Source organism: Brassica rapa, unplaced genomic scaffold (assembly GCF_000309985.2).
Source record: "Brassica rapa cultivar Chiifu-401-42 unplaced genomic scaffold, CAAS_Brap_v3.01 Scaffold0286, whole genome shotgun sequence".
NCBI classification, from domain to species: domain Eukaryota; kingdom Viridiplantae; phylum Streptophyta; class Magnoliopsida; order Brassicales; family Brassicaceae; genus Brassica; species Brassica rapa.
This window is the reverse complement of record NW_022610229.1, coordinates 4,912-19,217: the sequence shown is the minus strand read 5'-3', so window position 1 is coordinate 19,217 and position 14,306 is coordinate 4,912. Positions and strand designations below refer to the sequence as shown.

Genomic DNA, 14,306 nt, shown 5'->3' with positions numbered 1-14,306 from the left:
ACAAATGGTAAATGACAGAAGCTTTGGTTTGGTGTCTCTGCTTCCATCAAATCTCAGACCCAAAAAATAATCTTCTTTTCTCTTTCTTAATGTTGTTTTAGTTCATGAAGAATCAGAGGATGTTTCCCTCTCTTGTTTCTATTTTAACTTGAAGAAGCCTTAGCTTCTATAGCGGAGTCGCAACTGGTTCCAGCTGCCTCTTGTTGGCTCAAGCCACTGACCATGGGAGAAGAAACTACAGCAGTCACAGCCTCTGTGGTGGGTTCATTGCTCGAACTTATCGGAGCTGATGATCCAATTGGGTATGGAGCCACATGCATATTGGTTAGAGATGAAGCAGATGGGCTGTAGCTAAGTGAAGAACTCATAGAGTGATTAAACTTACACGCCGGTCCAAACTTGCAGATTCCATGTTGCGCAAAGTGAGTGCACTGCGCTACGCCCTGTGTCAAAACACGTATTGAGAATGTTGTCTAGCAAAAAAAGATGATCATGTTTTTGTAAAAGACTTACGGGACGTAGTGGAAGGCCAATGGAGTTGAGGAGAACACCAGTTTTAGGTTGAAGAAGTGCATCTAGAGGAGGATGATGGTATCTACACGAAGATCCGAACTTACAGTCACCGGTTCTCATGAAGTATTGACACTCAGGTTGATCAGGCCGCTGAGGAAAAGATTGTTCTGTTGACGCAGTCAAGGAAGGTCCACCAGATTGGTATGTTCCTGTATAAGCAGGCCCTGAAGGAGATAAAGACGCCATTCCATAAACAGAGCTTGATCCAATAGACGGTTGTGTTCCAGGAGAAGGCATTGCAGTTAACGAAGCCTAATACAAAACCAACTGATTAATTTAGCTAAACAGAAAGGTAACAAAAGAAATAATCTTAAAAAGCTAGAGTACCTGGTAAGGGTTCCAACTAGGATATGTAACCATTCCAGGAGGCATAACCATTGGAGGAGGACCACCGTAAGGACTTGGAAGATAAGAAGCAGGTAGAAGAGAAGGTCTTGACAAAACTAAACCATACTGTTGAGACGAAGGCATTGGTTGAGACTGAAGTGTTGGATATATAGTCTGTAGCTGCGGTTGCGGCTGCTGCTGTTGAGGTTGTAGTGGGACGGGATGGTTGAATCTACAGGTCAAACCAAATTTACACTGACCGGTTCTCATGTAATAGGAACACTCTTTCTCTCCCTGTAATCAATTACAAAAGAGCTTGTAAGAGAAGATACAATGCAATGTGTGGATGGAGAGATGAAAGAACACAAACCAGGCGTAATGGATATCCCAAATAACTTAACGAGACAGGCGCAACCGAACCACCTCCTTGCCTAGGATGATGATACTTGCAAGAAGCACCGAACTGACATGTCCCCGTTCTCATAAAATGCTGAGCAACAACAAAAGACAAAAAAAAAAAAAACAAATCTAAAGCTCACACCTTTCTATTAAAAACAAAGACAGAACAAACTGAAACAGAGATTGATTAATTACAAAACCTGACAAACCGGATGTCCCATCCTCTCCGGTAAAACTCCATCTCCTCCTCCAATAACCTAAACACCAATTCAATAGCTCACTGATCTGAAACCTAAGAATCAAAATTAGGAAACTTTATTACCGCTCCACGATTGCGCGGGTGATTAAACCGACACCTTGACCCGTACCCGCAAACACCGGTTCGCAAGTAATAAATACAATCAGGCTCATCGGATCGCTCCGGGTACGATTCTCCTCCTCCTCCTAACGCTAACCGCCCCATCGAAGCTACCCAAAAAAAAAACACGCATTTTTCAAAACAGAACCCTTTGATAATCACCAATGACTCAATGCTCGAAAGACCATTACTTTCGACTCCATGAGAGGTCCACTGAATCGACGGATCCGATCGCGACCCTTCTTCACCGGCGCGACCGTACCGGTCCATTTTCTTAACAGAGGGAGAACAAAACTCTCCCAGAAACAAAAAAGAAGAAACCTTTTTGGCTTTTGTCGGAATGTCTGAAAGCTCCGATCGAAGAAGACTGGGCAGATCGTGGGGGTTTGCTTCTACACTACTCTCACTCGCTTGATCTCTCTAAGCTTCAAAGCTACAAGAAGAAACAGAACTACGAAAGTAAATTAATTTTCTTTTTAATATAATTTTTCGGCTTCAATTTTTAATATAATTATAAAAGTTTTTTTGACCTTTTTGATCTTTCTTTATGCGTGCTCGCATCTTTCGTGGGTGTTTTGCCGGTGGTGGTTAACATACGCGCCAAACATAGCATAGCATTAGTCATGACTTCTCTTTACATTAGTTATTTATTTATTTCGTCTCTTGTCTTTTTAACATTTAGTAAAATATTAAAAAAAATATCTTTTAAAAATTTAAGTAAAAAACAGAATATTTGTTAGTTAAAAGAATTTTAGTATTATAAAGCTAAAACTCAGGTTAAATATTTATAGAAAAGCTTATCTCCAATCAGTATCACTAAGCTACATATTGGATCGTACTTTAAATAATTTAAGTCTACGGATCTTGACTTATTTTGTTTGTTGTTTATTCGTACATTAAAGTATAAGAAAAGGACGCTGATTAGATTTTAGTGTTTTATAAAAATACTGTACTAGATTGTAGAAAGTTTCTGTATGGCCAAGTTTGTTTCTAGTTTAATTTTATGAAAGTATATATATTTCAGGAAACTGCAACTTTCTTACACCACTAGTGATTGGGTCGACAGTTGCTATATTTGGTGAATAATGCCAACGCAATTTCAACTATATCAGAGTCGCCAGTTAGAGTTAGAATTATTTTACGAAAATTTGAAAACATTATTTTGCGTGAATTATATATCAAGAAGTTTAATTGCTATAATTCACGAAGTTTATTTGCAAGCAATTAAACCGTGACTTTGCTTACATCACTTACGGAAGTCGAATAGGTTTGGTCATCAAACGACCAATCGAACGGCAATCAAAAGCATTAAGCTGTTCACCAACGCTCTAGATCTATTCCAAAGTCATTGTCCATTGATCTTGCTGACCAAACGAACCCGAGGGCTCATTGAGTAATTGAGTGTAGTAGGTGAAGAAGCCCATTCTCTGCATAAAATTCAAATTAAAAGTAGTTATGATTTCGTTCCCTCATTCATTGAGAGTTAATTTGAATAACGAAAACCAAGTAGAGTCGAATTTAGTTCGTTTAGTTATAATTTGACTGATCGAAAAGGTTAACACCTGCTTTTTCTTTCTAGTATGTGGTTTGTCTAGTTATTTTCTTTCAAAATATAGTTCATAGTTGTTTAATTTGTTTAAAAAGTTGATCTATTATATATTTGTATGGTTTTAAAGAAGCTTTTCAAGGTTCTTAATATATCATGACCTACAGTTGAATCTCGAAGACATATTGACTAGTATTCTAAAACCTAGGAATAACAATGTTCATTCATCATCTGGCTCAACTTTTTCTGAATAATCCTTTTGTGTGATTCATATTGTTTGTGAATAAATGAATGTTGATAATAAAAACAAGGAACAAAGTGAAGATGTGATTCACACAACCATATTTGTTTTGGAATAGTAGCGCACGTGTCATCCAAAATACCTAAGTACTTGTAGAGTTGCTAAAATTACAAAAAGTACTTGCATAATTTTCAAATATTATACAATCAAAATGTTATGCAACAAAGAAGACAATGAACCTAGCCCAATATTATAGTTAATACTTAATACTCCCTCCGTTTCATAATAGATGATGTTTTGAAGAGTTATTGATGTTTCAAAATACATGATGTTTGATATTTTTTAATTAGTTTAAAGTTCATTGAAAACTGTGTGATCAATAATGTTTTATAATATTTTTGATGATTGGCTGGATTATATTTATTTAATATTTTTAGTCTCACTATTTAGAAAAATATATATGTCTTAATTCTTGTGTATTCATCCAAAACATCAACTATTTTGAAACAGAGAGAGAGTAGTAATATTCACATTATAAAATTATGAGAGTCAAAATTTAATAGGTATTTGCTAGCCGACATTTGGTAGATGAAGAAAGGAGAGATGTTATGATCCAAATGAACCTTTGGGGAATAACACAATCTTCGAACTAGGAACCTGGCCATATGTGGCTCATTCCTGTCCGAGTCAAACCCAGTGGCGGAACTACCGTTATACCACGGTGGTCAAGTGCCCCATGTGGATTCCTGTTAAAAAAAAATTACTTGTATTTTCTATAGAAAATATGATATAATTGGTTTGTTGACCCATTTCAAATATACAAGTTATCAAATTGACCCCAGTAAAATGTTTTCCTACCTCAAACCTTTTACTATTTTGTTTTATTACATAACTTTTTTTTAGTAAAATATTACATAAATTTATTACTGTTATCTCTTTAAACTCCTTTTGCAAAATGATTTTAGTGGTCTCAAGGTTGATTAATTTTCAACATATATCAATTAATTAATTTAGTAAAACTTTATTATACCTCCTAAATCGATGGAATAACCAATATAAAATTATTATTTTCTTGATAAACGGAGAGCACAAAGGCTCCAAACCTCTTTGAACATCATCATATGTTAGTGCAGGATGCAACTAGGCATTAAAACAATATTGTCATATTTTTTTAAAATTTTCTCAAAATCTATGGGCTATAACCCCTACAAATATATTAAGTTGTTGGTAAATACTTTATATACTGAATCCTATAATCTTTAGTGTTTTTTAAAATTTCCACCATATTCTACATTTGTATTAATGTATGCTAAACTCTTTTTCATGGTAAATCAGCATCTTTCAATAGTTTTTATCAAATAATTTAATAAAACTTCATAATATTCCCTAAATCGATGGAATAACCACTATAAAGTTATTATTTTCTTGATAAACGGAGAGCACAAAGGCTCCAAACCTCTTTGAACATCATCATATGTTAGTGCAGGATGCAACTAGGCATTAAAACAATATTGTCATATTTTTTGAAATTTTCTCAAAATCTATGGGCTATAACCCCTACAAATATTGAGTTTTTGGTAAATACTTTATATACTGAAGCCTATAATCTTTAGTGTTGTTTTAAAATTTCCACCATATTCTACATTTGTATTAATGTATGCTAAACTCTTTTTCATGGTAAATGAGCATCTTTCAATAGTTTTTATCAAATAATTTAATAAAACTTCATAATACTCTTAAAATCGATGGAATAACCACTATAAAGTTATTATTTTCTTGATAAACGGAGACGACAAAGGCTCCAAACCTCTTTGAACATCATCATATGTTAGTGCATGATGCAACTAGACACTAAAACAATATTGTCATATTTTTTGAAATTTTCTCAAAATCTATGGGCTAACCCCTACAAAAATATTGAGTTTTTGGTAAATACTTTATATACTGAAGCCTATAATCTTTAGTGTTGTTTTAAAATTTCTACCATATTCTACATTTGTATTAATGTATGATAAACTCTTTTTCATGGTAAATGAGCATCGTTCAATGGTTTTTATCAATTAATTTAGTAAAACTTCATAATACCTCCTAAATCGATGGAATAACCACTATAAAATTATTATTTTCTTGATAAACGGAGAGCACAAACGCTCCAAACCACTTTGAACATCATCATATGTTAGTGCAGGATGCAAATAGGCATTAAAACAATATTGTCATATTTTTTGAAATTTTCTCAAAATTTATGGGCTAACCCCTACGAAAATATTGAGTTTTTGGTAAATACTTTATATACTGAAGCCTATAATCTTTAGTGTTGTTTTAAAATTTCTACCATATTCTACATTTGTATTAATGTATGCTAAACTCTTTTTCATGGTAAATGAGCATCGTTCAATGGTTTTTATCAATTAATTTAGTAAAACTTCATAATACCTCCTAAATCGATGGAATAACCACTATAAAATTATTATTTTCTTGATAAACGGAGACGACAAAGGCTCCAAACCTCTTTGAACATCATCATATGTTAGTGCAGGATGCAACTAGGCATTAAAACAATATTGTCATATTTTTGAAATTTTTTCAAAAATCTGTAGGCTAATATTGAGTTTTTGGTAAATACTTTATATACTGAAGCCTATAATCTTTAGTGTGTTTTAAAAATTTCTACATATTCTACATTTGTATTAATGTATGCTAAACTCTTTTTCATGGTAAATGAGCATCTTTCAATTGTTTTTATCAATTAATTTAGTAAAACTTCATAATACTCCCTAAATCGATGGAATAACCACTATAAAATTATTATTTTCTTGATAAACGGAGACGACAAAGGCTCCAAACCTCTTTGAACATCATCATATGTTAGTGCGGGCTGCAACTAGGCATTAAAACAATATTTTCATATTTTTTGAAATTTTCTCAAAATCTATGGGCTAACCCCTACAAAAATATTGAGTTTTTGGTAAATACTTTATATACTGAAGCCTATAATCTTTAGTGTTGTTTTAAAATTTATACCATATTCTACATTTGTATTAATGTATGCTAAACTTTTTTCATGGTAAATGAGCATCGTTCAATGGTTTTTATCAATTAATTTAGTAAAACTTTATAATCTCCCTAAATCGATGGAATAACCACTATAAAGTTATTATTTTCTTGATAAACGGAGAGCACAAAGGCTCCAAACCTCTTTGAACATCATCATATGTTAGTGCAGGATGCAACTAGGCATTAAACAATATTGTCATATTTTTTGAAATTTTCTCAAAATCTATGGGCTAACCCCTACAAAAATATTGAGTTTTTGGTAAATTCTTTATATACTGAAGCCTATAATCTTTAGTGTTGTTTTAAAATTTCTACCATATTCTACATTGTATTAATGTATGCTAAACTCTTTTTCATGGTAAATGAGCATCGTTCAATTGTTTTTATCAATTAATTTAGTAAAACTTATAATATCTCCCTAAATCGATGGAATAACCACTATAAATTATTATTTTCTTGATAAACGGAGACGACAAAGGCTCCAAACCTCTTTGAACATCATCATATGTTAGTGCATGATGCAACTAGACATTAAAACAATATTTCATATTTTTGAAATTTTCTCAAAATCTATGGGCTAACCCCTACAAAAATATTGAGTTTTTGGTAAATACTTTATATACTGAAGCCTATAATCTTTAGTGTTGTTTAAAATTTCTACCATATTCTACATTTGTATTAATGTATGATAAACTCTTTTTCATGGTAAATGAGCATCGTTCAATGGTTTTTATCAATTAATTTAGTAAAACTTCATAATACCTCCTAAATCGATGGAATAACCAATATAAAGTTATTATTTTCTTGATAAACGGACACGACAAAGGCTCCAAACCTCTTTGAACATCATCATATGTTAGTGTGGGATGCAACTAGGCATTAAAACAATATTGTCATATTTTTTGAAATTTTCTCAAAATCTATGGGCTAACCCTTACAAAAATATTGAGTTTTTGGTAAATACTTTATATACTGAAGCCTATAATCTTTAGTGTTGTTTTAAAATTTATACCATATTCTAAATTTGTATTAATGTATGCAAAACTATTTTTCATGGTAAATGAGCATCGTTCAATGGTTTTTATCAATTAATTTAGTAAAACTTCATAATACCTCCTAAATCGATGGAATAACCAATATAAAGTTATTATTTTCTTGATAAACGGACACGACAAAGGCTCCAAACCTCTTTGAACATCATTATATGTTAGTGTAGGATGCAACTAGACATTAAAACAATATTGTCATATTTTTTGAAATTTTCTCAAAATCTGTGGGCTAACCCCTACAAAAATATTGAGTTTTTGGTAAATACTTTATATACTGAAACCTATAATCTTTAGTGTTGTTTTAAAATTTATACCATATTCTACATTTGTATTAATGTATTTTAAACTCTTTTTCATGGTAAATGAGCATCGTTCAACGGTTTTTATCAATTAATTTAGTAAAACTTCATAATACCTCCTAAATCGATGGAATAACCACTATAAAATTATTATTTTCTTGATAAACGGAAAGCACAAAGGCTCCAAACAACTTTGAACATCATCATATGTTAGTGCAGGATGCAACTAGGCATTAAAACCATATTTTCATATTTTTTGAAATTTTCTCAAAATCTATGGGCTATAACCCCTACAAAAATATTGAGTTTTTGGTAAAATCTTTATATACTGAAGCCTATAATCTTTAGTGTTGTTTTAAAATTTATACCATATTCTAAATTTGTATTAATGTATGTTAAACTCTTTTTCATGGTAAATGAGCATCGTTCAATTGTTTTTATCAATTAATTTAGTAAAACTTTATTATACCTCCTAAATCGATGGAATAACCACTATAAAATTATTATTTTCTTGATAAACGGAGAGCACAAAGGCTCCAAACCTCTTTGAACATCATCATATGTTAGTGCAGGATGCAACTAGGCATTAAAACCATATTGTCATATTTTTTGAAATTTTCTCAAAATCTATGGGCTAACCCCTACAAAAAATATTGAGTTTTTGGTAAATACTTTATATACTGAAGCCTATAATCTTTAGTGTTGTTTTAAAATTCTACCATATTCTACATTTGTATTAATGTATGCTAAACTCTTTTTCATGGTAAATTAGCATCGTTCAATGTTTTATCAATTAATTTAGTAAAACTTCATAATACCTCCTAAATCGATGGAATAACAACTATAAAATTATTATTCTTTGATAAACGGAGACGACAAAGGCTCCAAACCTCTTTGAACATCATCATATGTTAGTGCAGGATGCAACTAGGCATTAAAACACAATATTGTCATATTTTTTGAATTTTTTCAAAATCTGTAGGCTAAAATATTGAGTTTTTGGTAAATACTTTTATACTGAAGCCTATAATCTTTAGTGTTGTTTTAAAATTTCTACCATATTCTACATTTGTATTAATGTATGCTAAACTCTTTTTCATGGTAAATGAGCATCTTTCAATAGTTTTTATCAATAATTTAATAAAACTTCATAATACCTCCTATATCGATGGAATAACCACTATAAAATTATTATTTTCTTGATAAACGGACACGACAAAGGCTCCAAACCTCTTTGAACATCATCATATGTTAGTGCAGGATGCAACTAGGCAGTAAAACAATATTGTCATATTTTTTGAAATTTTCTCAAAATCTATGGGCTAACCCATACAAAAATATTGAGTTTTTGGTAAATTCTTTATATACTGAAGCCTATAATCTTTAGTGTTGTTTTAAAATTTATACCATATTCTACATTTGTATTAATGTTTGTTAAACTCTTTTTCATGGTAAATGAGCATCGTTCAATTGTTTTTATCAATTAATTTAGTAAAATTTTATTATACCTCCTAAATCGATGGAATAACCAATATAAAATTATTATTTTCTTGATAAACGGAGAGCACAAAGGCTCCAAACCTCTTTGAACATCATATATTGTTAGTGCAGGATGCAACTAGGCATTAAACACATATTTTCATATTTTTTGAAATTTTCTCAAAATCTATGGGCTAACCCCTACAAAAATATTGAGTTTTTGGTAAATACTTTATATACTGAAGCCTATAATCTTTAGTGTTGTTTTAAATTTCTACCATATTCTACATTTGTATTAATGTATGCTAAACTCTTTTTCATGGTAAATGAGCATCGTTCAATGGTTTTTATCAATTAATTTAGTAAAACTTCATAATACCTCCTAAATCGATGGAATAACCACATATAAATTATTATTTTCTTGATAAACGGAGACGACAAAGGCTCCAAACCTCTTTGAACATCATCATATGTTAGTGTGGGATGCAACTAGGCATTAAAACAATATTGTCATATTTTTTGAAATTTTCTCAAAATCTATGGGCTAACCCCTACAAAATATTGAGTTTTTGGTAAATACTTTATATACTGAAGCCTATAATCTTTAGTGTTGTTTTAAAATTTATACCATATTCTACATTGTGTATTAATGTATGCTAAACTCTTTTTTCATGGTAAATGAGCATCGTTCAATGGTTTTATCAATTAATTTAGTAAAACTTCATAATACCTCCTAAATCGATGGAATAACCACTATAAAGTTATTATTTTCTTGATAAACGGAGACGACAAAGGCTCCAAACCTCTTTGAACATCATCATATGTTAGTGCAGGATGCAACTAGGCATTAAAACAATATTGTCATATTTTTTGAAATTTTCTCAAAATCTATGGGCTAACCCCTACAAAAATATTGAGTTTTTGGTAAATACTTTATATACTGAAACCTATAATCTTTAGTGTTGTTTTAAAATTTATACCATATTCTACATTTGTATTAATGTATGCTAAACTCTTTTTCATGGTAAATGAGCATCGTTCAATGGTTTTTATCAATTAATTTAGTAAAACTTCATAATACCTCCTAAATCGATGGAATAACCACTATAAAATTATTATTTTCTTGATAAACGGAGAGCACAAAGGCTCCAAACCACTTTGAACATCATCATATGTTAGTGCAGGATGCAACTAGGCATTAAACAATTTATATTTTTTTTGAATTTCTCAAATCTATGGGCTACCCTACAAAATATTGAGTTTTTTGGTAATACTTTATATACTGAAGCCTATAATCTTTAGTGTTGTTTTAAAACTTCTACCATATTCTAAATTTGTATTAATGTATGCTAAACTCTTTTTCATGGTAAATGAGCATCGTTCAATGGTTTTTATCAATTAATTTAGTAAAACTTCATAATACCTCCTAAATCGATGGAATAACCACTATAAAATTATTATTTTCTTGATAAACAGAGAGCACAAAGGCTCCAAACCTCTTTGAACATCATCATATGTTAGTGCAGGATGCAACTAGGCATTAAAACAATATTGTCATATTTTTTGAAATTTTCTCAAAATCTATGGGCTATAACCCCTACAAATATATTGAGTTTTTGATAAATACTTTATATACTGAATCCTATAATCTTTAGTGTGGTTTTAAAATTTTCACCATATTATACATTTGTATTAATGTATGCTAAACTCTTTTTCATGGTAAATGAGCATTTTCAATAGTTTTTATCAAATAATTTAATAAAACTTCATAATACTCCCTAAATCGATGGAATAACCACTATAAAGTTATTATTTTCTTGATAAACGGAGACGACAAAGGCTCCAAACCTCTTTGAACATCATCATATGTTAGTGCAGGATGCAACTAGGCATTAAAACAATATTGTCATATTTTTTGAAATTTTCTCAAAATCTATGGGCTAACCCCTACAAAAATATTGAGTTTTTGGTAAATACTTTATATACTGAAGCCTATAATCTTTAGTGTTGTTTAAAATTTCTACCATATTCTACATTTGTATTAATGTATGATAAACTCTTTTTCATGGTAAATGAGCATCGTTCAATGGTTTTTATCAATTAATTTAGTAAAACTTCATAATACCTCCTAAATCGATGGAATAACCACTATAAATTATTATTTTCTTGATAAACGGAGAGACACAAAGGCTCCAAACCTCTTTGAACATCATCATATGTTAGTGCAGGATGCAACTAGGCATTAAAACAATATTGTCATATTTTTTTGAAATTTTCTCAAAATCTATGGGCTAACCCCTACAAAAATATTGAGTTTTTTAGTAATACTTTATATACTGAAGCCTATAACTTTAGTGTTGTTTTAAAATTTCTACCATATTCTACTAACTTTGTATTAATGTATGCTAAACTCTTTTTCATGGTAAATGAGCATCGTTCAATTGTTTTTATCAATTAATTTAGTAAAACTTCATAATACCACCACTAAATCGATGGAATAACCACTATAAAAATTTTTATTTCTTGATAAACGGAGAGCAAAAGGCTCCAAACCTCTTTGAACATCATCATTGTTAGTGCAGAAGCAACTAGGAATTAAAACATATTGTCATATTTTTGAAATTTCTCAAAATCTATGGGCTAACCCCTACAAAATATTGAGTTTTTTGTAAATACTTTATATACTGAAGCCTATAATCTTTAGTGTTGTTTTAAAATTTCTACCATATTCTACATGTGTATTAATGTATGCTAAACACTATTTTTCATGGTAAATGAGCATCGTTCAATTTTTTTATCAATAATAATTAGTAAAACTTCATAATACCCCCTAAATCGATGGAATAACCACTATAAAATTATTATTTCTTGATAAACGGAGACACAAAGGCTCCAAACCTCTTTGAACTCATCATATGTTAGTGCAGGATGCAACTAGGCATTAAAACATATTGTCATATTTTTTGAAATTTTCTCAAATCTATGGGCTAACCCCTACAAAAATATTGAGTTTTTGTAAATACTTTATATACTGAAGCCTATAATCTTTAGTGTTGTTTTAAAATTTCTACCATATTCTACATTTGTATTAATGTATGCTAAACTTTTTTCATGGTAAATGAGCATCGTTCAATATTTTTATCAATTAATTTAGTAAAACTTCATAATACCACCTAAATCGATGGAATAACCACTATAAATTATTATTTTCTTGATAAACGAGAGCACAAAGGCTCCAAACCTCTTTGAACATCATCATATGTTAGTGCAGGATGCAACTAGGCATTAAAACAATATTGTCATATTTTTTGAAATTTTCTCAAATCTATGGGCTAACCCCTACAAAAATATTGAGTTTTTGTAAATACTTTATATACTGAAGCCTATAATCTTTAGTGTTGTTTTAAAATTTCTACCACATATTTTACATTGTATTAATGTATGCTAAACTCTTTTTCATGGTAAATGAGCATCGTTCAATTGTTTTTATCAATTAATTTAGTAAAACTTCATAATACCCCTAAATCGATGGAATAACCACTATAAAATTATTATTTTCTTGATAAACGGAGAGCACAAAGGCTCCAAACCTCTTTGAACATCATCATATGTAGTGCAGGATGCAACTAGGCATTAAAACAATATTGTCATATTTTTTGAAATTTTCTCAAAATCTATGGGCTAACTAACCCCTACAAAAATATTGAGTTTTTTGGTAAATACTTTATATACTGAAGCCTATAATCTTTAGTGTTGTTTTAAAATTTCTACCATATTTCTACATTTGTATTAATGTATGCTAAACTCTTTTTCATGGTAAATGAGCATCGTTCAATTTTTTTTATCAATTATTTAGTAAAACTTCATAATACCCCCTAAATCGATGGAATACCACGTAAAAATTATTATTTTTCTTGATAAACGGAGAGCCAAAAGGCTCCAAACCTCTTTGAACATCATCATATGTTAGTGCAGATGCAACTAGCATTAAAACAATATTGTCATATTTTTTGAAATTTTCTCAAAATCTATGGGCTAACCCCTACAAAATATTGAGTTTTTGGTAAATACTTTATATACTGAAGCCTATAATCTTTAGTGTTGTTTTAAAATTTTCTACCATATTCTACATTTGTATTAATGTATGCTAAACTCTTTTTCATGGTAAATGAGCATCGTTCAATGTTTTTATCAAATAATTTAGTAAAAACTTCATAATGCTCCCTAAATCGATGGAACAACCACTATAAAATTATTATTTTCTTGATAAACGGAGACGACAAAGGCTCCAACGTCTTTGAACAGCATCATATGTTAGTGCAGGATGCAACTAGGCATTAAAACAATATTGTCATATTTTTTGAAATTTTCTCAAACTCTATGGGCTAACACCCCTACAAAAATATTGAGTTTTTGGTAAATACTTTATATACTGAAGCCTATAATCTTTAGTGTCGTTTTAAAATTTCTACCATATTCTACATTTGTATTAATGTATGCTAAATTCTTTTTCATGGTAAATGAGCATCGTTCATTGTTTTTATCAATTAATTTAGTAAAACTTCATAATAACTCCCTAAATCGATGGAATAACCACTATAAATTATTATTTTCTTGATAAACGGAGACGACAAAGGCTCCAACCTCTTTGAACATCATCATATGTTAGTGCAGGATGCAACTAGGCATTAAAACAATATTGTCATATTTTTGAAATTTTCTCAAAATCTATGGGCTAACCCCTACAAAAATATTGAGTTTTTGGTAAATACTTTATATACTGAAGCCTATAATCTTTAGTGTTGTTTTAAAATTTCTACCATATTCTACATTTGTATTAATGTATGCTAAACTATTTTTCATGGTAAATGAGCATCTTTCAATTGGTTTTATCAATAATTTAGTAAAACTTCAAATAACTCCCTAAATCGATGGAATAACCACTATAAAATTATTATTTTCTTGATAAACGGAGACG

At 30.4% G+C, this 14,306-nt stretch overlaps 1 protein-coding gene across 3 annotated transcripts; it reads right to left on the bottom strand.

Moving 5' to 3' along the window:
* Positions 1-82: 82 nt before the first annotated feature.
* On the bottom strand, positions 83-2,314 carry LOC117129993 (zinc finger CCCH domain-containing protein 34-like). Of its 3 annotated transcripts, none has more exons than XM_033283169.1 (8): positions 2,188-2,314; positions 1,849-2,090; positions 1,622-1,767; positions 1,500-1,556; positions 1,271-1,390; positions 901-1,194; positions 514-825; positions 83-443 (listed from the first exon to the last, which is right to left on the bottom strand). In XM_033283169.1, exons 2-8 carry the CDS (start codon positions 1,925-1,927, stop codon positions 144-146), a joined length of 1,308 nt encoding a protein of 435 aa, XP_033139060.1. In that variant the 5' UTR covers positions 1,928-2,090; positions 2,188-2,314; the 3' UTR covers positions 83-143. The 3 variants fall into 3 exon arrangements, with proteins under 3 accessions (XP_033139060.1, XP_033139059.1, XP_033139061.1); XM_033283170.1 differs by lacking the exon at positions 2,188-2,314 and having other exon boundaries at positions 142-286; positions 386-443; positions 1,849-2,137; XM_033283168.1 differs by lacking the exon at positions 2,188-2,314 and having other exon boundaries at positions 1,849-2,134.
* Between the last annotated feature and the right edge of the window lie 11,992 nt (positions 2,315-14,306).

Bases quoted from the DNA above. Each gene is read 5' to 3' on its own strand.
- LOC117129993 (XM_033283169.1), bottom strand. From the start codon at position 1,927: ATGGACCGGTACGGTCGCGCCGGTGAAGAAGGGTCGCGATCGGATCCG. The intron at 1,557-1,621 runs GTAATAAAGTTT...ATTGGTGTTTAG, and splicing joins ACCCGCGCAATCGTGGAGCG to GTTATTGGAGGAGGAGATGG. The intron at 826-900 runs GTACTCTAGCTT...GTTTTGTATTAG, and splicing joins CTAGTTGGAACCCTTACCAG to GCTTCGTTAACTGCAATGCC.